Source organism: Arachis ipaensis, chromosome B08, assembly GCF_000816755.2.
Source record: "Arachis ipaensis cultivar K30076 chromosome B08, Araip1.1, whole genome shotgun sequence".
Taxonomy (NCBI): domain Eukaryota; kingdom Viridiplantae; phylum Streptophyta; class Magnoliopsida; order Fabales; family Fabaceae; genus Arachis; species Arachis ipaensis.
The window spans coordinates 12,009,259-12,030,117 of NC_029792.2; the positions used below are offsets into that span (position 1 = coordinate 12,009,259).

General features: G+C 35.6%; 2 protein-coding genes across 4 annotated transcripts in view; one reads left to right on the plus strand and one right to left on the minus strand.

Annotated features, from left to right (window-relative positions):
* On the minus strand, nt 3,296-6,721 carry LOC107614122. Its single transcript, XM_016316349.2, has 3 exons — nt 6,579-6,721; nt 5,568-5,765; nt 3,296-4,066 (listed from the first exon to the last, which is right to left on the minus strand). The coding sequence occupies exons 2-3, from the start codon at nt 5,728-5,730 to the stop codon at nt 3,405-3,407; spliced, it is 825 nt and encodes a 274-aa protein (XP_016171835.1). The 5' UTR covers nt 5,731-5,765; nt 6,579-6,721; the 3' UTR covers nt 3,296-3,404.
* Nucleotides 14,469-20,859, plus strand: part of LOC107613246 (exocyst complex component SEC10b) — an 8,327-nt gene continuing 1,936 nt past the window's right edge. For 2 of the 3 annotated variants that reach the window (XR_001613977.2, XM_016315148.2), the window contains exons 1-19: nt 14,469-14,765; nt 15,029-15,253; nt 15,363-15,437; nt 15,709-15,810; nt 15,961-16,011; nt 16,090-16,195; nt 16,447-16,554; nt 17,017-17,108; nt 17,901-18,069; nt 18,145-18,221; nt 18,346-18,444; nt 18,529-18,619; nt 19,277-19,362; nt 19,442-19,618; nt 19,772-19,825; nt 19,925-20,053; nt 20,164-20,256; nt 20,355-20,501; nt 20,671-20,768. Coding sequence is in view for 1 of the 3 variants with exons in the window: in XM_016315148.2 (XP_016170634.1) it covers nt 14,682-14,765; nt 15,029-15,253; nt 15,363-15,437; nt 15,709-15,810; nt 15,961-16,011; nt 16,090-16,195; nt 16,447-16,554; nt 17,017-17,108; nt 17,901-18,069; nt 18,145-18,221; nt 18,346-18,444; nt 18,529-18,619; nt 19,277-19,362; nt 19,442-19,618; nt 19,772-19,825; nt 19,925-20,053; nt 20,164-20,256; nt 20,355-20,501; nt 20,671-20,768 (2,063 nt within the window). In the remaining 2 variants the exon portion in view is untranslated. Of the gene's footprint in view, nt 14,766-15,028; nt 15,254-15,362; nt 15,438-15,708; nt 15,811-15,960; nt 16,012-16,089; nt 16,196-16,446; nt 16,555-17,016; nt 17,109-17,900; nt 18,070-18,144; nt 18,222-18,345; nt 18,445-18,528; nt 18,620-19,276; nt 19,363-19,441; nt 19,619-19,771; nt 19,826-19,924; nt 20,054-20,163; nt 20,257-20,354; nt 20,502-20,670; nt 20,792-20,859 lie in introns of all 3 variants that reach the window. The other variant, XR_001613978.2, reaches the window with a different exon arrangement.

Sequence of the window (20,859 nt, forward strand, 5' to 3'; positions counted from 1 at the left end):
GATTTCTGTTGTTTATTCTATTTATTGGCATAGCTTTCATTGTTATGCATGATTTGTCAATTAGCCACATTTTTTTTCCAACTGAGTTGGATAGTTCACACTTATTATATACATGTATATGAGCTTCTGCAAACTCTTTGTCCACCAATAATATCTAGAAAGAAGTTAAAAACACTTATTACATGATGATAATGTTCCAGTCCAGAAGATTCGACTCCAACTATGAACTACCAACAAAATATCTGTTCTCTTTAATGGGACCCCATATATATAATTATTGGACTTCTTTATTTATCAAAGAATAAATGATTGGAGTTCTTCGACTACTTGTCTTCTCTCTGATGTTTTCAGATGCTTTTTTTTTTAATATAGATAATATTATGTAGTAACCAATTTGGGTTGGTCGAGTAGCTTGTTCACTCGTCCGCTTAAGCAAGTGTCGGGGGTTCGAATCTCGCCTTGTACATGTAGCAATCCATTGGCCAGCGCCACCCAGCAGCAGACTCTTATATAGAGTTCAAATCTGCGATGAATTAGTTCTTTGATCTGTCGGGTTAGGAGATATCACGGAAACAAAATATAATATTTTGTAGTGTTGAACCATTTGATTCAACTAAGCATCTGTATAGTTAGGATTATTATACTAATAATTAGGTGACTCTAAATCCTAATAAATTCAGATAAGTAACACTCCAATAGTTTATTTAGAAACATTTCATTAAGAAAGTGAAAATTATGTTAGGATTTAACATATAGTAATTTTAGAATATTACATACTAACATATAGTACCAGTTGCTATTGAAATCTCGTTCTTTATGATTGTGTGTAGTGTTGTATAAAACTTTTTGTAATAAATTTTCACTAAGAATTTAAGAATGTTTGATGTGTGTTTTTATTTTTAGTATTTTTATTTTCAAAATTTTGTTAAAAAAAAAAAGAAAATGGTGAAAATAATATAATTCTATTTTTTTTCCATAAAATTTTAAAAAATATTAAAAATAAAAATGAAAATCACACCTTAAATTTCTCTTGCCTTTCCTTTATTGGCTCTTTTATGATTTAGATGAAGATCATGGGGAAAAAATCCAAAAGGCACCTAACTCTTGCGCCTTTTTTTGTCTGCTAAAAAATGAACAAAGTGGATGCAAAAACAGCTATGTGAGTTTACTTTTGTTTTGTAAAATAATTAAACCTCAAAGGACCTTCAATTTATGTATGATAATTCTATGTATGTACACTACTAGACTTTTCACTTTTTAATTAATGTAATTTTGTTAATTGTCAAAAAAGAAAAAACTCAAAGGAGAGAAGAAGCTTTCTTTTTTTATTCTAGCCTCATTATTCTAAAACTTTTATGAGAGATAGTCTGGTAATAAAAATTCTAATATAGATGATGTTGAAGTAAATAATTTACTTTAATCAAAATGAATTTATCCATAGTATAGATAAATAGCCATATAGTATCCAAACTTCAAATGTATTTATGCTGAAAAGTGATTGTTTAAAAGTGAAGGCTCTCAAATAATGAATACGGAGTGAAACTTGTTTTATATCACTCAATATTAATGCATTCTCTCTTTTAAGAAATTTTGGATTAGATTCTTTTAGATATGTTAAAAAAATGGAATAGAATAACTTATGAATTTGTTCAAATGACTCTTATTAATTCAAATTTAGTGTAGACTAAAGAGGTCTTGCTTAAAGTATCTTTAATGCTAGTTCTAATTTCAATTTCATTTTGGGTCTTATAAAAATATTTATGGCACCATATATCATAAATAGTGATTTGAAATTTAAAGTGAAATTTGCTCCTCCAATACTTAGTCTTAATTTATTTAAAATTTTATAGTATTTTTTTATTTATCAATATAATTATACGAATGACAAAATTTTATTAGTTCTCTATCAAAGTGATACCGTATCTTTAAGGTGATACCGTTTTTATTTCATATATCAATTCCAATGCGACTTCAATTCTAAATTAATTCACTTTTTAGAAGTATCATTCAAAAGTGATACTCTAAAAATATTTTATTAGAGACACATTTTATCTGCTGCGGAATGAAATTTCTCCCAAAACTTAAATTCAAAATTCTTATCTAAAAGAAAAAAAAGTTTGTCCCCCACTTCACCAATCCAATGTTGATAAATGTCTCACTATTTACTTTATAATTGGAAAATATAATGAATTTTACTTCCCAACAAATTTACTTAACTCAAATACATATCATTTTATATGGCAACATCATCACGTGCCTAACCACATGATCTTTCTGTCACCATTCCATTTTCACCAAATCCTCAGGTCAGAAAATGCCATAGTAGGTGCACCCAAATAAAGGTTACACAATGGCCACATGATCCCAACTATATGCACCAAATCCCAAACTAGATTTTTCACCATTTTCACAATTCTTCTTAGAAAACATTTGAAGATACTTGACTCAATGCCACATTCAATTCATCTTTAACTACAATAAAATAAGAATCAAGAATACAATCCTCTCTTCTACTACTACTATTATACCATGAAGCCTTTGTTCATCATAGCACTAATAACTTCTCTTGTTCTTGTACTTTCATTATTGATATCACCATCAACATGCTCTTCCACTACATCTACAAGGGTCAAAGTTGAAGTTCCACAATCCACACACATGTTGTATTCTTCATGGGGATTGAGGAAGAACAAGAACTCCCCTAAGCAGAGGGTGGAGTCTTGTTTCAGAGCAATTCCTCCAAGCAAGTCTAATCCCACACAAAACAAGTAAAACTCAATATAATTGTATCAATATCAATGTCATAACTAGCCTTGTATCCCCCTCCTTTTCTTAGCTTTTTTTGTTACTCTAATTAATTCATTTTGAGTTTAATATATGCAATGTAGTTTACAGTTTTTTCTAGCCAACCTGTTTGAGTTATATGACATACTAAAATCCATAATTCTTTAGTTCCTATGTTGCTTTTCATTGTAATCAATTGAAATCAAAATGAAAAGCAACCACAACATAGATATCTATGTTGCTTTCCACAAGAATATAGAAATCCAGAAATGAACAACCATTCCTTCATTTCTCACAAGTCAAAACATGATCTTGCCATGTTTATATCTCCTAGTCCATTGTTCATCATTTTAGTTTGCGAACATGGCAAAGTCATGTTCAAATAAAATCAACAGGATCCAAACCCAGCACTAAAATGATAGTTTACAACTTAACTGTTCTCTAAAAACTTGTCTAGCGTGGAAAAGCATATCACGATATGAGTAAACAACAATTCAAATTAACTTAAATCTGAGGGAAATTGGTGAACTAATCATTCTTGCTTAATCATAATGCACACAATACAAAAGTCACTTAACAAAGCACAAAAACAAGTTTCAAGCAAATAAAAGAATTCATTGTTATGTTTGGAAAAGAGAAATGCCGCATACGACAATGATTGCATAAACAGCACAATCAATGAACACAGCATCCATAGCGTTCTTCATAACCAAGCCTAATTCCAATGTCCTAGCTAGCTGTGCGTATTGATCTCCATCAGAAGGAGTTCTATACTCTCTCCCGTTAGACCTTCGGAAACCTCTTTGCTTGCCAGAAAGAACACGTGCAGCCACAATCGACAAATCAGTTACCAAAACTAAGTACAGTGGCCTAAAGCTTGTTATACTCTTAATCAACTTGCTACTCATCAGAGAAAATCCTAGATAAGAAGCAACTACAAGTACAGCCACAACGACAGAACAAAGAAGGCGGGTAAACCTTGAGGCATCAATGGCAGAACTTATTTCACTTGGGGTGATCCGAAGTTTAGATTCTCCCATCTGTGGCATTTGTCGTGACAGTTGCTCGGTGTCTATGATATCAGGAGGCAAATCTTGAGATGGCTGAACATGCTCATCTTGAGATGTAGGGACACCTGAAATTGCACTTTTGGGCTCGTGTTCATGCAATGGTGTTTGGCTTCCACTGACACTTGCATCGGCTTCGTGTGAAGGAACAACAACCGAATTGTGATTTAACATAATAGAATCTGATTTCTTCTCTGCCTCGTCATAAGGCAAAGCTGAAAAGAGACACGGCTTGTCAACAAAATGGTAATTACTATTCATTCCAACATACAATTTTGTAGGAAATTTATCCTAGCCATTCTAGATATCCATATTCCCTAACCAACAAGATTCTTAATCTTATAGGTAAACTACCAAAACGAGACCCACAAATTTATATAACTGACAAAAATAATTTCAAAAGATACGAACAACCATTAAACCCTTGAAAGATTTAAAAAGTGATAAAAATAACCACATATTAGATACATATTCTCAAAAGAGCTTTAGAGAACGGATTTTGATGCCCTTCTTTGCGAGTATGATTAGAAAAAATAAACATTTTCATCCATAAAATTTGGTGATTCTACCACAGTGAATGTTTTGGTGAATGACCACTTTTATTTTGAAAAGAAGAAAAAAGAGGTCTAGTGATCAAATTTTGCTCTAGTTTTTGCATGCATCTTCTAATTACTTATCCAAATGTTCATACAAAAATTTGAATCAAATGCACACCTCGTTTGCCAAAAACAAAATTAGTTTGTTACTAATAAAACAAAATATATTGTTATTTTTATCAGGCTTTTAAATCTTTAGAAAGCTTGTTTATCGTTCGTATCTTTCGGATATTTTTTCAGTAATATGGACTTTCGGGTACCATTCTGTTAGTTTACCCTAATCTTATTTTATGAAATGAATCAACCAATAAAATTGTCTAAAACTTCTGGTCTGATTCAAGAAAATAATAGACTCTACCCTACCGACTGGTCGACTACTACCTCTGTCTACTACATACTGTTATTTTGAGAAAACACGTACATCACATCTAGATACATTAATTTTTTGCCGTACTGTTTTTGTCAAACTTACATTCATGGATGCAGGGGCTAGTTGTCTAACTAATATGATAGATGTTAAATCTTCTGAATTCAACTTCGTGATAAATTGATACAAATGCAATAGCTAATCTAGAAAACCAAGTTCTCTGGCTAATGACATCCTCAATCTTATTTCACAAAACAATTTCTAATGAAATGCTTAAACATCTAAATCTTATTCATACAAGCTGTGAGTAGCAGCTACAAACTCACTAGTTGCCTATCCAATATGAAAATGATTAACAATTCCAAATCCAATAGCCAATCCAGAGAACCTAATTCTCATAGCCAACAAATTCGAGCCCATTCTCACTTCAAAGTATGAATCTAGTTATGAATTGTTCGGAACTCAAAATCATTTACCTAGTTGAATTATGTTATCTCATATTCAAAAGAAGCTTATAATCAAGACTAACTAATCCCAAAGTCAATTAACAGTCAAAACTGACTAATCAATTGATGGGGCAACTAATAGTAGCTACCGGAATTAGGTGTGAATATAAGAATTCTAGGGTCTGGAATCGGATTGCACAAGAAATTAAAAACAAGTAAAAATGCTACTCCAATTTGTGAGTTTTTGTTCTGAATTTGAGATTCAGTTATGAAGAAAGGGAAAGGTGAGAAAAGATGGAAAACGTACTTGTGGTAGTAAAGGTAGTGGTTGGATGACCGGAACGAGATGAAGAATCGGGTTGTGGCTGAGTTGGGAGGGTTTGGATCCGACCCGTAATGAAGGCGAGGCGGTCGGATCCTTGATCGAGGATCCTTCTTCGTCTTCGGGTTTCTCTGCTGTTCTCTGCCATCGTTCGTTACTCGCAGCTCTCGAATTAGTCTCGGCCTTTTCAATTCATAATAAAAATTTCAGTCAAAATAAAAGAATTACTAGGGGTTAAAATTTCGACACAGGGTCAATACTCAATTTGATCCATGAACTTGCACTCTAATCTTAATTTAGTCTTTAAAATTTTAATTGTCTCTATTTAAGAAGATTGCGAGAACCGAACCAATCATTGAACCAATTTAATTAAATATTAAATAAAATTATTCAAATTTAATATACAATTTCAAAAATTCAAATTCAATTATTTCTAAACTAATAAAATTTAAAATTTTATAATTTCACAAAAAATTTCTAAATAACTACTAAGTTCTAATCAAGTAATCAGCAGCAATACTCATCACATCAACAACGAAAATTTAGAATAAGAAAATTTTCAACAATAACTTCTAATAATCAAATAATCAGCAACAATGGAAAACACAAACTTACACAAAAACTCAAACCATTGGCAAAAGAATTCAGAATCACAAAAATTTTCAACAAAGGCTTCTAATAAAGTATTCAACAACAAAAATTCAGAATCCAAAAACAGAAAACTCAGCATCCAAAGCCAGAGAATCCAAAAACAAAAAAATTAAGCAAAGAGTCCAAACTCAGCATCAAACTAAATTCAGAATCACATCAGCAACAACCCCAACTCAGAACATAAAATTAACAACAACCATTCAAATCAACCATCAACCCCATCTCAGGACCCCATCAACAAAATTAACGCTGACAAATTAAGTTGGCAAAAAAATTCAACAGAATCATTCAAATCAACCATCAACCATTATTTCAGAAAACCAGCAACAAAGCAGCAGTGCTTACCGGCGGCGAGGGAGGAAGGGAAGTGAGCTCGGACAGAGAGAGAGAGGGCTCGAAGATAGAAGCTTGACGCCGAGGACAGAGACGAAGAGGACAGGGCCGACGACGACGACTACAGAGACTGGCTTGACGACGACGATCGTGAATTGTGTGTGTGCGTGAGAGAGAGAGAGAGAGGGGAAAGGGGCGGGGGGGCTGTTTGCTGTTTTGTTTTTTACTTTTTTTTTAGTAATTTAAAAAACCCGAAATCTTGAAAAGAATTTGCCCGGTTCAATTGGTTTCTCGGTTAACCACCAATTCGACCGATTTTAAGCCAGCTAATTTTTCGTTTTAATTGAACCAATCTGGAGATCGGTTCAGGCGAATTCAAATGAATTAGTCGATCTGGTTCAGTTTTCATAACATTGTTATTTAGATTTCAAACTTTACAATCGTGACTCCTATTAGTCCTTGAGACAATATCCGATATAAGAGACATTAATGGAGTGCTGATATGGACAGTCAGATATCACGCTTGTAAAACAACGCCCTTCTAGTTTTGGCACTTAAATATCTAAAAAACGACATGGTATCACTTGTTTTGGAAGGAAAATTTTTAATAAACACTACTTACGATGTTTTTTTGGCTATTTGAGTGCTAAAACCAAAATAATGTTGTTTTACATAGTCTAACGTAGCTTAACATCAGGTTGTCCACGTCAGCATTTTGTTAATGTTCGTGTCTCAAAAATTGTTCCAGGAACTAATATTAGTTACATTCACAAAGTTCAAAGACTAAATAATAAAGACAATTAAAACTCCAGGGATTAAATTAAAAGTTCGCCTGCAAATTCGTAACAAAATTGAGTATTTAGCCGAATAAAGACTCAATCTGGTCCTTATCTATTTTCACGAAGGACAAGGCGATCCTTGTCGAATAAAAATAGATACTTCGACCCTCAACCTTTTTATTTTGGGATAATATAACTCTTTTGTTAAAATATTTGTTAAATAGTAATGACAATTACTTTTGTGGAAGGTTTTAAACTCCTAAACTCTTCTTTTTACAAAATTTTTTTCAATAATATGACTAACTATGATTACTACTATTCATAGTTACAAAAATTGGACTAAACTGATTGGTTCAACCAGAAAACCAATAAACTAAACACTAATTTAGTCCAATTTAACATTCTAACCGCTTAAGAAAATAAGCCGATCAAAATCAATATAAACTAATTCAAACTTGACCGGTCAAATAGTTAACATACACTATCAACTTAAGAAATTTTCAAAAACATTGCAAATGGTGGAAGTTAAACTTGACTCTTCAAATATGAAAAGCAAGCTAACAATCACTATGCCTGTGATTAGTATTTTTATTTTATAATTTAAATTAGAAATAATTGATTGAACTTAGCAATATGTTGATAAACAATGTTCTTAGATATTTTTAACGGAGTATGTTTGATATATGATTTTGATAAACAAAAACAAAATTTTTCTAGAATTTTCTACAAAACTGAATCGCGATATCGAACTAAAGGCTCAATAGTAAATAGTTAATAAAGGAAAACAGGTTAGTAACGCTTTACTTTCGGTACGATCATGACGTTCTGAAAGTTGGGTCGTTACAGTGCCAAATTAAGATACTATTATAATAGTACTAACTAATTTTATGTTTATCTTTATATTAGTTATTTTTAGAATTTAAGACTTCATTGTTTTTAGAATGTTAATAATACATGTATTTTAAATTTTAATTTTAAATTTTGACTATTTTATATTTTTATTTACGTAGGACGGAATCAATCAGTTCAACCTGTGTCTCACTAGTTAAATCAATGAACTAATAATTTGATCGATTTGATCACCAGTTTAATTCTAACAACTATGCTACTACCACTACCTTCTTCATGACTTCATCCGTATCATTATCGTTTCTACCTTTACTATTTTTATTATGTAACCATACTTTATTATCATCATTATTTCCTTTACCGGCATTATCATCGATTTCTCAATATTAATGTTCTCTTCTTTCATTTCTTGTTCGATGCTATTTTTTTCTTTTAAAAGGTCTTCGTACTGCAATTATATTTTTTCTTGCAATATATAATTTTCAGTAAAGGTATTTCTCCACTTAGCCACTAGGGTGAAAGAATTTTTCAGAAATAAACTTATTTAATAGTTTTTGAGAGTTTGAAACCATTTTTTGTTTTTGTTATTGGAGTGGCAATGGTATTTTTTTTTAAATGTGAACAGTTGGGTGTTATTCTTAATTGTAGAATCATTTAATTAGAAAAGTAGAAATCGGATTGTCCGATTTGTTAGAGGTATAGAAATTGGACCGTCCGATTTGTAGAGATACAAAAATCGGACCATCCAATTTGTGTTAAAAAAAATTAAAATAGTTGAGGTACAGAAATTGAATTTGTACCTTTCACAATTTTAAAAAACACTAAAAATTACAATGTTAGGATATATCACTATTTTTACTTCTATTAAAAAAAACGTTTGAAACTTCACAAATTATAAATAAAATTTTTATAAAATTAATTTTCGTTATTATTTAACAATTTTTAGTAGAAGAATCATATTATTTCAAAATGAAAAAGTTAAAAATTAAAATATCACTTTTTTTTATTATAAGAATTATCTTGTCCTTTAAAAAAATAGACTACAGTTGAATTTGGTGTTTGCTCAATTTAGCCATTTTATTTTAATACGAGTCTAATGTCTAATATCGGTATTTAATTATTTATATATCCATCTATTACTTTATTAATTAATTATTGATTTAAAAAATATAGACTTCTAAGTTCTAACAAACCCGATAATAAGAATTAAGATTATGAATTAACACTCAAATGTTCCCAAAAAATTTTATAACCGGCACTTTTTTATGCAAATAAATTTGTATTCTTTAAATAATAACTAATATAATTTTAACTAAATAATTATCTATTTTTTTTTGTGTCTGTAAATAAAACTAAAACAAATAGAAATATGAGAACAAACACTCTTAGCTCCTATCTTAGCCCGACAATCGGCAGCAACATTAGATCAATACAGAAGTTGAATTCTACCATTACCTCTTTTATACGAGATATGTCTTCATACTGTGACTTGAATTGTGCTTTCTTAATTTTCGATCCACTACTTTTTCTTTGACAACATCTACAGCTACTTTTATTACAGTAGTTTCCATATTGAGACTATTTTAAGCAGGGAGTGATAGCTAGCTTAATTCTATAGGTTCAAAACTAGAGAAGTCTTCCTTCTCTTCTAACCTAAGTGAATGACACTTCTCAGTTTTTACTGAACAACTCCATAATCTTCTCTATAATATCCATATTATCACCTACAACATAGTTGATAATATTGTTCAACAAAAGATACACATCCATAAAACCAGTTTCACAAGTCAATGAATCACAACCAACTTCTCACGCAATTATAAGACCATTTCAAACTGCCAATAACTCATTCTTGAAAACTGAATCAAAGGACAGACGTCTCAAACTACCTAGTACCCAGATGCCATAGTGATCACGGATAACGCACCTAAAATCCGCTACAAAAGAGTTCGGGAGAACTCTAGCATCACAGTTAACTTTAAGAATATTTTGGGAGGTGGCTGTCAGAAAAAATTCTGGACTGCATAATCCTAAAAATTTTTATCCTTCTTCACCCCTTTTCATCTCATTCACCAAAGTTTTTGCAAGACAAGAGATTTTTCTCCTAGGCCAAGATTCATTCGGGTTGAAAAAATATTACATCTATTCTGCCTAATTCACCAAATTCTAACACCCATTACTTCTTTTGTACTATTAATAACACTAATATTCAGGATTAGAAGTCGAAAGCATTAGCATGTTCAACAATAGAAGAATCTAAAGAATTTCATACATCACGGATAGTAGAATAATCCCGAAAAGAATGTAACATAAAAAGGATTAAATCTATCATACAAATAATTTAGGGTAAAAAATAAGAATAAGCCATGGGGAGAAAGAATTTACATGAATCAGCCAAAACAAAATTCTTTTCATGAATCAACCAATGCACAAATATATGTAGTTCGAATCACACTGTTTCGAACCTTGATTGAATGTAATTCGAATTGAGGCAATTCAAATTACTATGAAGCCTGAACTAAGCATAAATCAAATTGGGCTAATTCGAATTACTCCATTTATAGTTCGAATCAAGCTGATTCGAACTCCTCTCATGCACGCCATGCAACATAATTCGAATTGGCCTAATTCGAATTACTCAATTTCTAATTCGAACCAGGCTGGTTCGAACTATAAAGGAGCAGAGTTGTATATATATGTTGTGGACAAATCATGATATTCTACTTTGAAAATGGTTGTTCAAAGTTTATGAAATTTCAGTTACTAGCATATTTTCCGAATCATGTATTAGTTTAATCTGTAGATTTATTTATTGCGTTGTGAATTCAACATACATTTCGTACAAAACTCCGGAAACGGAACATATTCATTAAGTAAGATCCGAATAAAAGTACATCGCATTAACATTAACAAACTCTATCAGTTAACAACAACAAGTAAGAAAACCTATAACACTGGAATGTAAACACTAAAGTGAAATAAACAAAGTACCAAAGCTAACAATACAACTACTCATGTCCCCCTGCATGCTCTGGCCCTCCGACCTGTGGGTAAATCCGACGTGTGTGTCCGGATTGTCGACAGAGGCCACATCTCTTTGGCCGGTTTGGATCTGCGTCGTCCATGTTAGTCCGTATCCTAGTAGACCTCGGACGACCCTCTCTCACACGCCTCTTGTTAGGGTCCGGGATTACAGTCGGCCCGTCATATGGTGGCCAGAAACCCTCCGGAATGGGAGGTGTGAATCCCATCCGATACACACTGAACACCGAACTAAGACGATACACCTGGTGGACGTAAGGCTGCCATGTAAGCCGTGAGTAGGCACAGCATGCCAGTGCGTGCGGACACGAAAAATGAAGTGCCTAGAAGTATCCGCAGTCACATGTCTAAGATGCAAGCGAGACTCTGTAGCTACCCAGTGAGAACGAACCAGTCGGAGTTGTCTCTGCAACGGTGAACTCCGAGTTATCCCTGTCGTACAAAGTCACCGTGAAGCACCTCGCCGTCTTCAAGTTGGCCTCGATACAAGTCACCAAGTGCTGGCTGAATTGTTGTCCGGTTCCCAGCTGGGCCTCAGCCTCTCTCCCCTTGCGAACAAATAGTTCGGCTAGCCTTCCGTATGTTGCCTTCACCAGCGAGCACACAGGGAGGTTTCTGACACCCTTCAGGATTGAGTTCACACACTCAGAGATATTCGTCGTCATGTGTCCGAATCTCCGCCCTTCATCACGATGCTGTGTCCACAAGGAATACTCAATCCGGTTCGCCCAGTCACACATCGCCGGGTCTTCAGACCGCAGAATATCAAACCAGTAATCGAACTCCACCTCGGTCTTCGCGTACGCCGCGTTGACAAGAAGCCTCCTTGCGTCTTTGCCCTTGAAGGTTAGGGCGAAATTTGCCGCTACATGTCGAATGCAAAATGCCCGGTATGCAGCTGGAGGTAACCAGCCTCCGTCGGGAGCCTCAAGCGCGGCCTTGATGCCGTTATGCCTGTCCGATATAACCAGCAGACCCGGCTGTGGTGTCATGTGCTGATGCAGGTGGGAGAGAAAGAAGGACCAAGACTCAGCATTCTCACCCTCCACTAGTGCGAATGCAACAGGGAGTATGTTGGAGTTCCCGTCCTGTGCAATTGCCACAAGCAACGTTCCTCCATACTTGCCATACAGATGAGTGCCGTCGATACTAACCAGCGGCTTGCAATGACGGAATGTCTCGATACACGGTGGAAACGTCCAAAACAGTATGTGAAAATAAGCTCGAGACTCGTCCAGCTGTCCACAAACTCGAACAGGGCTCGTCCTAAGGACTGCAACAGCAGTACCAGGCATCGTCAGCTGGACTCCTAACACCCACCTAGGGAGCTCGTTGTACGACTCATCCCAATCACCATAGATGAAGGCAACTGCCTTCTGCTTCGCCAGCTAGACTCTCCTGTACGTTGGCCTAAACCCAAAGTGTGCGGCAGTGGCATTTAAGAGCACCTTGATGCTGACGGATGCATCAGCCCTAACCATTGGCATAATGAATGCCGATATCACATGATAATCCAAACTCCTGTGGTCACTGGAGATGGAGGTGGCCAGACACGTATGAGGTCCATTGTACCGTTTGACCTCCCAAATGCCCTTGCGCTACCGAAGACTCAGCCGAATCAACCATGTGCACCCATTTCCAAACTCAGAACACTTGCCCACATACCGGCGATAGTCGGACTCCATACCTTGTACTGTACCCCTCGGCGGATGTTGTAAGTCTTCACACTTAACAGGGCCTCATCTTTGTCCTGAAATTGCTGACCAACCTGGAACTCTGTCAGACCTGGAGACCCTTCCGCATCTCCGGCGCCAAACCCAGCAGGCTGCCCCGGAACCCCCTCCTGCCTCATGGCATCCAAGTCCAAGGATGAAAAATGTGGAGGGTACTGCTGTGTGCCAGAGCTAGAACCACCTCCCGCCCCAGCAGGCTCACTCGCTCCGATATCATCGCCACTGTCATCAGCAATCATATCCGGCTTGATATCATCATCCTCTGGATCATCCAAAAATTGCTCTCCAACCCCAGCCGGTGCAGCACACTGTAAAGAGGTCGGCCGAAATTCCCCTGTTCCAACCTCGTCGCCTACACTGCCGTTGAGATCAGCAGCGAAGGAAGGGGAGGCGACAGGCTGGACGGGTGGCTCGTACGCAGGGACGGAGGTAGAAGCAACGGCAAGTCTAGAGCTAGAACCGGCTACCATGGCTAAAGTGGTGGTATTCCGGTTCGAACCCCCCGAGCTCGATACCACATCAACCAACTTTGCCAAAAGCTCTGGTGTCCTCACTTCCGGAAACTGACGGCGACATTGAAACATGACCTGCAAGTCCTCATCACTCCCGATCGTGAAACAATCATACTTCACGGTGTCTTGGAGCACCGTGATTGGAATGCGATAGAAGAACTTTTTAACCCGTTTCACACCATCCAGACCCAGTTTCATCAGCACAGTGCTAACAAGGTCATCGTACCTTATCGTAGGCCTCACGATAATACAGAGAGGATCCTTATCAGTGAACTTCACACCGGAATGTGTCTTCCTCTAAATCGATTCTCTATGGTGAACCAACACCACAAAACTCACCTCACTAGCCATTCTACCCCTCTAATGAGAGCAACTCACGTCCACAACATATATATACAACTCTGCTCCTTTATAGTTCGAACCAGCCTGGTTCGAATTAGAAATTGAGTAATTCGAATTAGGCCAATTCGAATTACGTTGCATGGCGTGCATGAGAGGAGTTCGAATCAGCTTGATTCGAATTATAAATGGAGTAATTCGAATTGGCCCAATTCGATTTATGCTTAGTTCAGGCTTCATAGTAATTTGAATTGCCTCAATACGAATTACATTCAATCAAGGTTCGAAACAGTGTGATTCGAACTACATATATTTGTGCATTGGTTGATTTGTGAAAAGGATTTTGTTTTGGCTGATTCACGTAAATTCTTTCTCCCCATAGCTTATTCTTGTTTTTTATCCAATAATTTATTCACACGTGGTATTATTAAATTATTTATTTATGTATTAAATAAAAGGATCAATACTTTTATTTAAAAAAAAAAGTTGCCACACACAACTCAATCCCCACGAAATACAAGGCTAAATATAATTCCAATATTTTGAAAATGAAAATAATTTATTTTTAAAAGCCAAAGTTGATTGATATCCAAAATAATAATTTACTCCGAATTATCTATCCATTTCAGCTGAAAATATTATTTATCCATCTCATAATTCATCACTCATTCCACTAATCACACTAGCTTCTTTTTTAATTTTTCACACTTCTTTTCTCTTTCATTTTTTTTTTCACTGTCACACACATTGCATTTTGCTCCCTTCGATTACTTCAACCAACAAAAATACAACAACAGAGACCCAAACATTCCTTCAGCTTCTTCGATTTCCATTTTCAGATATTCCCTTTGATTCGTTCAGATGAGAGATCCTAAGAACGATCCTAAACCTGTGAAACCCGCAGCTCAATCCTCCCCTCTCATTCTCGACATCGATGACTTCAAGGTTTTGAATCTTCAGCTGAATTTGTGTTCCTTTTTTGCTTATATGAAATCAGTGTTTGGTGAATCGCGATTCTCTGAAACGTGTAATTTGCGTTGTTAGCTTGTTTTCGATTTACATTTCATATCTGTGAATTCGGAATTTGGTTAATAGTGGCTTCGGAAGCGTGTTATTGTGTTATTGTGTTATTATTAGTAGAGCTGATTTTCTGAGATTTTCTACGTGTGACATGCCTTTGGCGGATCGTGATTTGTTGTTATTGTTAGGGTGATTTTTCGTTCGATGCGTTGTTTGGGAACCTAGTGAATGAGCAGCTTCCGGCGTTCAGATTGGAAGATTTGGAAGCGGAAGATTCTCTTCCGAATGGCCATGTTACCAACAAGTTTGTTGGTTCTCAGCAAGGGGCTTCCAGCCCTCTGTTTCCTGAGGTTGAGAAGCTCTTGTCGTTGTTCAAAGACTCTTGTAAGGAGCTCGTTGAGCTCCGCAAACAGGTTTACTTCTTTTGAATTTGCTTGTTTGTTTAGTTTTTTTTCCTGAGAAATGAGAAATTATGCTAGAGGTTCTTAGTTACATTTTTGATTGTTGTTATTTTGGATGAAGATTGATGGGAGACTTCTCAATCTTAAGAAAGATGTTGCAGTTCAGGACAATAAGCATCGAAAGACACTTACCGAGGTTACTCTGCATTCTGTTCTGTTGGTGTTATGTATATCCCGAATATTTTCTTTTATGAACCATGTGAATTAGAAACCCTTGGAATATTTCTATTTTGGAAAAAAAAAAGATTGGTAATCTTAGCTGGTTTGTGCGCCCTTCCCCCCCCCTCTCTTCTTCTTTTCTCCCTTTGTTTACTTTTCATCTACTTTGTTGGAAAGGTTAAATTTGAATGATTTGTTAAAATTTTGTGGTTTTGTAAATGTGTTTGTGTATTTGATTCTCTTTTCAGCTAGAGAAAGGTGTAGATGGACTGTTCGAGAGCTTTGCGAGGTTGGATTCGCGTATTTCAAGTGTAGGCCAGACAGCTGCGAAGATTGGAGATCATCTCCAGGTAGAAATATGTTCAATGCATTATTTGTGTTTGATAAATGGTTTATGATCTCAGATTTGCACATAAAATTGTTTTTATGTGTAAGTCAGTTATGCCTTTATCGTTTTAAATATTATCTCATTTATACTCTTATTTCTTATTTCTTGTCAGAGTGCGGATTCTCAGCGTGAAACTGCCAGTCAAACAATTGAGCTGATCAAAGTAATACTAGTTTGTTCATTCCGTGATACAACATTTCATGTTGGGAAAATTTACATGTGATTGATTTAATTTCTGCAGTACTTGATGGAGTTCAATAGCAGCCCAGGTGATCTGATGGAGCTTTCACCTTTATTTTCTGACGACAGTCGTGTTGCTGAGGCTGCTTCAATTGCCCAGAAATTACGTAAGAATTATTATTATTATTATTATTATTATTATTATTATTATTATTATTATTTGACCAGAGCTTTAGTGCACTGGTAAAGTTGTTGCTTTGTGACATAGAGAGCACTATTCTCAACTCCTAAAATTAGTTCTTCTTTTTGTTCGACGGCTATGACATGTATCCTCCAAGGCAAACCTTGTGTCCTAGATTGCGTTTTTAGTGCCAAAACCGTTTCAAGTCAATGGGATGCTAATTCTGTTCATTTCCAGGGACATTTGCTGAGGAAGATATTGGTAGACTTTCATCAGCTGTTGGAAATGCAGCTGCTAGCAGAGGATTAGAAGTTGCAGTTGCTAATTTGCAGGACTATTGCAATGGTCAGGGATTTTTAAAACATGATTGTATCTATCCACATTATGTGTTATTGCTCTCCATTCCTACCTGTTTAATTTTGTGACCTTAGATTTTATTATTTCTTATCTATTCTCAATAAAGTATGATCTTAATGGAAACAATTTTAAGGGATTTGATCTCATGGAATATTTGATCCCTTTTAATGGAATTAGAATATTTATAATAAATGAATTAACCAACCCTTGAGACTCACAATTCAATATCAACCCAATTCTACCTTTTGCCCTTTACCAAGGCCATTGGGCAGAAAGTTCTTGTTGTCTTAAGAATAAAAGTACAATCTTATCCCTTTGGTTGACATGATTTTGAGTAGCTTACCTTTCATATGGATAGACCAAGATATTTAGCAGCAGTACCCATGAATGTTTTAATTCTTGCTCTTGGATGCCCTAATGCGTTCCATGATTCCTTTTCTATTTCTGCAGAATTGGAGAATAGATTGATTTCTCGGTTTGATTCTGCATCACAGAAAAGAGAATTGACTACAATGGCGGAATGTGCCAAAATTTTGTCTCAGGTAATAATGTTTTGTTGTAGCTGATTTCACCCTTCTATGTGTCTCCTTGCTTAACCCTTCATTTCCGGCTGATAAAACCAGACAGAAATGGTACTTGACTTCCTCCTAGAAGAAGCATAACATTTATCTCAGTTTATCTCATTTTGTTATGAGAATAGTTTGCTATTCCTGTTCTCCAATCTCCACCTTCATATATCTGGTGCCAAAGTTCCCCACATCATTCATTGACTGCATAAGCTAAAGTCTTTAATGTAAATTGCATTATCAAGTTATCAATTTGAGAATAACGTTGTATTTATCTGTACATTGCTTAGACAGTGTTGTTCTTTGACCTTTTACCTTTGTACTTTTTTGTTCGTAAATTTTATGAAGTTGCTGACCGAAACCAGGTGGAATTAGTTTGTTAGATCATATTTGGCAATTGGCCTAGTTCTTAATAAAGATCCTTGAGAGAGTTAGTGAATGGACATGTTCAACACTGATATATATAATTACACCATACAATAAATCAAATCTTTTGTCTTGGGTAAATTTCTGTTCTAATCCAAATCCAAATATATGATTAGATTATATACACAAAGAACAAAGCTTCAACTTATGATTTGTAAAAATTAGTTGTTTGAAAGGTTGCTTTCAGATGTTTCTGTTTCCTATATACGCTGTCTAGGTTGCTTATAGTGTAGGTAATAGAACTCACTAGCTTAAGTTCATTGAGTGATTTATCAATTTTGTTTCAATAATGTTTCTTTTATAATTGACTGTCTTTTTCACTAAATAAACTTTTCAATGCAGTTCAATAGGGGCACAAGTGCGATGCAACATTATGTGGCAACACGTCCGATGTTTATTGATGTGGAAGTAATGAATGCAGACACTAGGCTGGTTCTTGGTGACCAGGCTGTACAGGCTAGTCCTAGTGATGTTGCTTCTGGGCTTTCGTCTTTGTATAAAGAAATCACAGGTTTGAAGTGTAATGTTTTGTTAGTAAAGTAGTAATTTATTGATAAGATTGGTGATGCATAGTAATTTGTTGCAGATACCGTTAGAAAAGAGGCAGCAACAATAACTGCTGTATTCCCTTCTCCAAGTGAAGTTATGTCGATTTTAGTTCAGGTATCAAAGATAAGAATATGGTCTTCAATGAATGCTGTGGCTTTATAGACATTGCATAGTTTGGTTGTTCTCAAGGCAAACTGGTATTGTTTGTTAATTTATTTCCTTCTGATCCTATATGCAGCGAGTTTTAGAGCAGCGAATCACAGCTCTTCTGGACAAACTCTTAATGAAACCGTCTCTTGTGAATTTACCTTCCATGGGGGAAGGTGGGCTGCTACTAGTGAGTACAACTAACCTCATGCTTTCATTATTATCATAGAGTCAGCTTTAGAGCAGGCTGATCTTTATGTGCTTTGTGTTTCAGTATCTTAGAATGCTGGCAGTGGCATATGAAAAGACTCGAGAACTTGCTACAGATCTACGGACTGTGGGATGTGGTGACTTGGATGTCGAGGGTAATAAAGTTAACTTTACAACACCAATACTTCCATGAGTACCTTATTTCTCTGCATTGACAATAACCCATCTCTAAGAAACAAATTTGGAGCATAGATTCCGATGGTACTCAAATATTTTTTGGGTGTTTGCCACCCGCTATACTACTAGATGTATTTCCTAGTAATATTTAAGAACTAATTAATGCAATTATAGCAAGACATGTCACCAATTGATTTTCATGAATCATCAAGGTTGGTCCTCTTCTTGTAATATAATTTGTTATTTGGCCAAAATTTGAGAATGCTTTCGTATTGGAATTTTCTACTCAACTGATTGGTTTAGCAGGAACTTTTGCCTCATGGTCTCATTTTTATTAGCAACCTCAGTACTCATTTCTGTATTCAATTCATTCTAGGATTTCCAAGTGCTCAATTTTGGCTTATGGCAATTCTCAAGTATAGCTTTTTTGACTGACTGAGTTTTACTTTTATCACAATGATCATGTTTGTATTAGTATTCAGTACATGCCTCATTCTTGTATTATTTGTCCTATTAATATTTGACTGTAACAGTTTTAAAAGTGTGTCAATAAGTTCTTTGGTTGAGCATGATTAGCACTGGACTTGGAATATTAAAATATTTAGGTTATTACAAAGAAACTTGATGTGGATCAGGTCTGACAGAGTCCCTGTTTTCTAGTCACAAAGATGAATATCTTGAATATGAGCAGGCAGCTCTTAGACAATTATATAAAGTGAAGGTTGGTAATTGTTTTAAGTTCTTTTCCTTTCAAAATTGGATCTGGTTGGCAACGCTTTAGATGGGTTAATGCAATGCAGATGGAGGAATTGCGAGCGGAAGGCCAGATTTCTGATTCATCTGGGTCACTTGGACGCTCAAAAGGAGCATCAGTGGCTGCTGCTTCATCTCAGCAACAAATATCTGTCACTGTGGTGACAGAGTTTGTCCGTTGGAATGAAGAAGCCATATCAAGATGCAATCTCTTCTGTTCCCAGGTAACTTTTCTGTGATTCCATTTTGGGGTATTTTTCTTCCAAAAGCGTCCTTTATGAAACTCAACATAGTACTCACTTGGGATAACTGTTGTAAGAACCTTTTACCGAGTAAAAGCAGTGTAATGGAATGCTGAATCTTCTGTTCTTTTGCAGCCTGCCACACTTGCAACCCATGTTAAAGCCGTGTTTACATGTTTACTAGATCAAGTAAGTTAGTAGCTTCACAATTTGTCAGAATGCAAACATTTGGTACATTTTATTTACTGGAGCTCAGTATTTTCTGGTCCGTCTTTATTCATTTTACAGGTCAGTCAATATATTGCGGATGGGCTTGAACGAGCTAGAGACAGCCTGACTGAGGCAGCTAATTTAAGGGAAAGATTTGTGCTGGGTACAAGTGTGAGCCGTAGAGTGGCTGCTGCAGCTGCATCTGCTGTAACTTCATGAGCCTTTGCATGCTTATGATTGAATTTTTTGCTTCCAATGCTGTATAAGATATGAAGGTGTTTTAAGAAAACATATTGAATTTACTTGTCGATATGCAGGCTGAGGCTGCCGCTGCAGCTGGAGAAAGCAGTTTCAGATCATTCATGGTTGCTGTACAACGTTCTGGAAGCAGTGTAGCTATTATTCAACAAGTAATTTAAGAAGACTTTTTCTTTTATATATATATATATTGGGTTTACACTTAACAGTAAGAATACCTCAAACTGAATTGATTGCTTATCTACTACAGTATTTTGCAAATTCTATATCCCGGCTTCTGCTTCCCGTGGATGGTGCACATGCTGCTTCTTGTGAAGAAATGGCAACAGCAATGTCCAGTGCAGAGGCTGCTGCTTACAAAGGACTACAACAGTGCATTGAAACTGTCATGGCTGAGGTTAGTTGTGCCTGACTGTAGTTTGTCATGAACAGTCTTTTGCCACCTATCCTACAATTTAATGCTGAGATTTTGGTGGTTAAATTTTTCGTGCTTTCTTTTTGCTATAATATAAAGCTGGAATTATAATATCTAAAATCATAAATGTTCCACTTTAAACCATGGATAGGTGGAGCGATTACTCTCAGCTGAGCAAAAGGCAACAGACTATCGAACATCTGATGATAATCTGGTTCCTGATCACCGGGCAACCAATGCCTGCACAAGGTGGATATAACTTGAAGACCCAAGTATATTTTCTGTTATATTTTTTAGCGGTATTGATAATGTTATTTGTATTTTTGGGCTGATAGTTTCT

Bases quoted from the DNA above. Each gene is read 5' to 3' on its own strand.
- LOC107614122 (XM_016316349.2), bottom strand. From the start codon at position 5,730: ATGGCAGAGAACAGCAGAGAAACCCGAAGACGAAGAAGGATCCTCGAT. The intron at 4,067-5,567 runs GTACGTTTTCCA...GTCTCTTTTCAG, and splicing joins CACTACCTTTACTACCACAA to CTTTGCCTTATGACGAGGCA.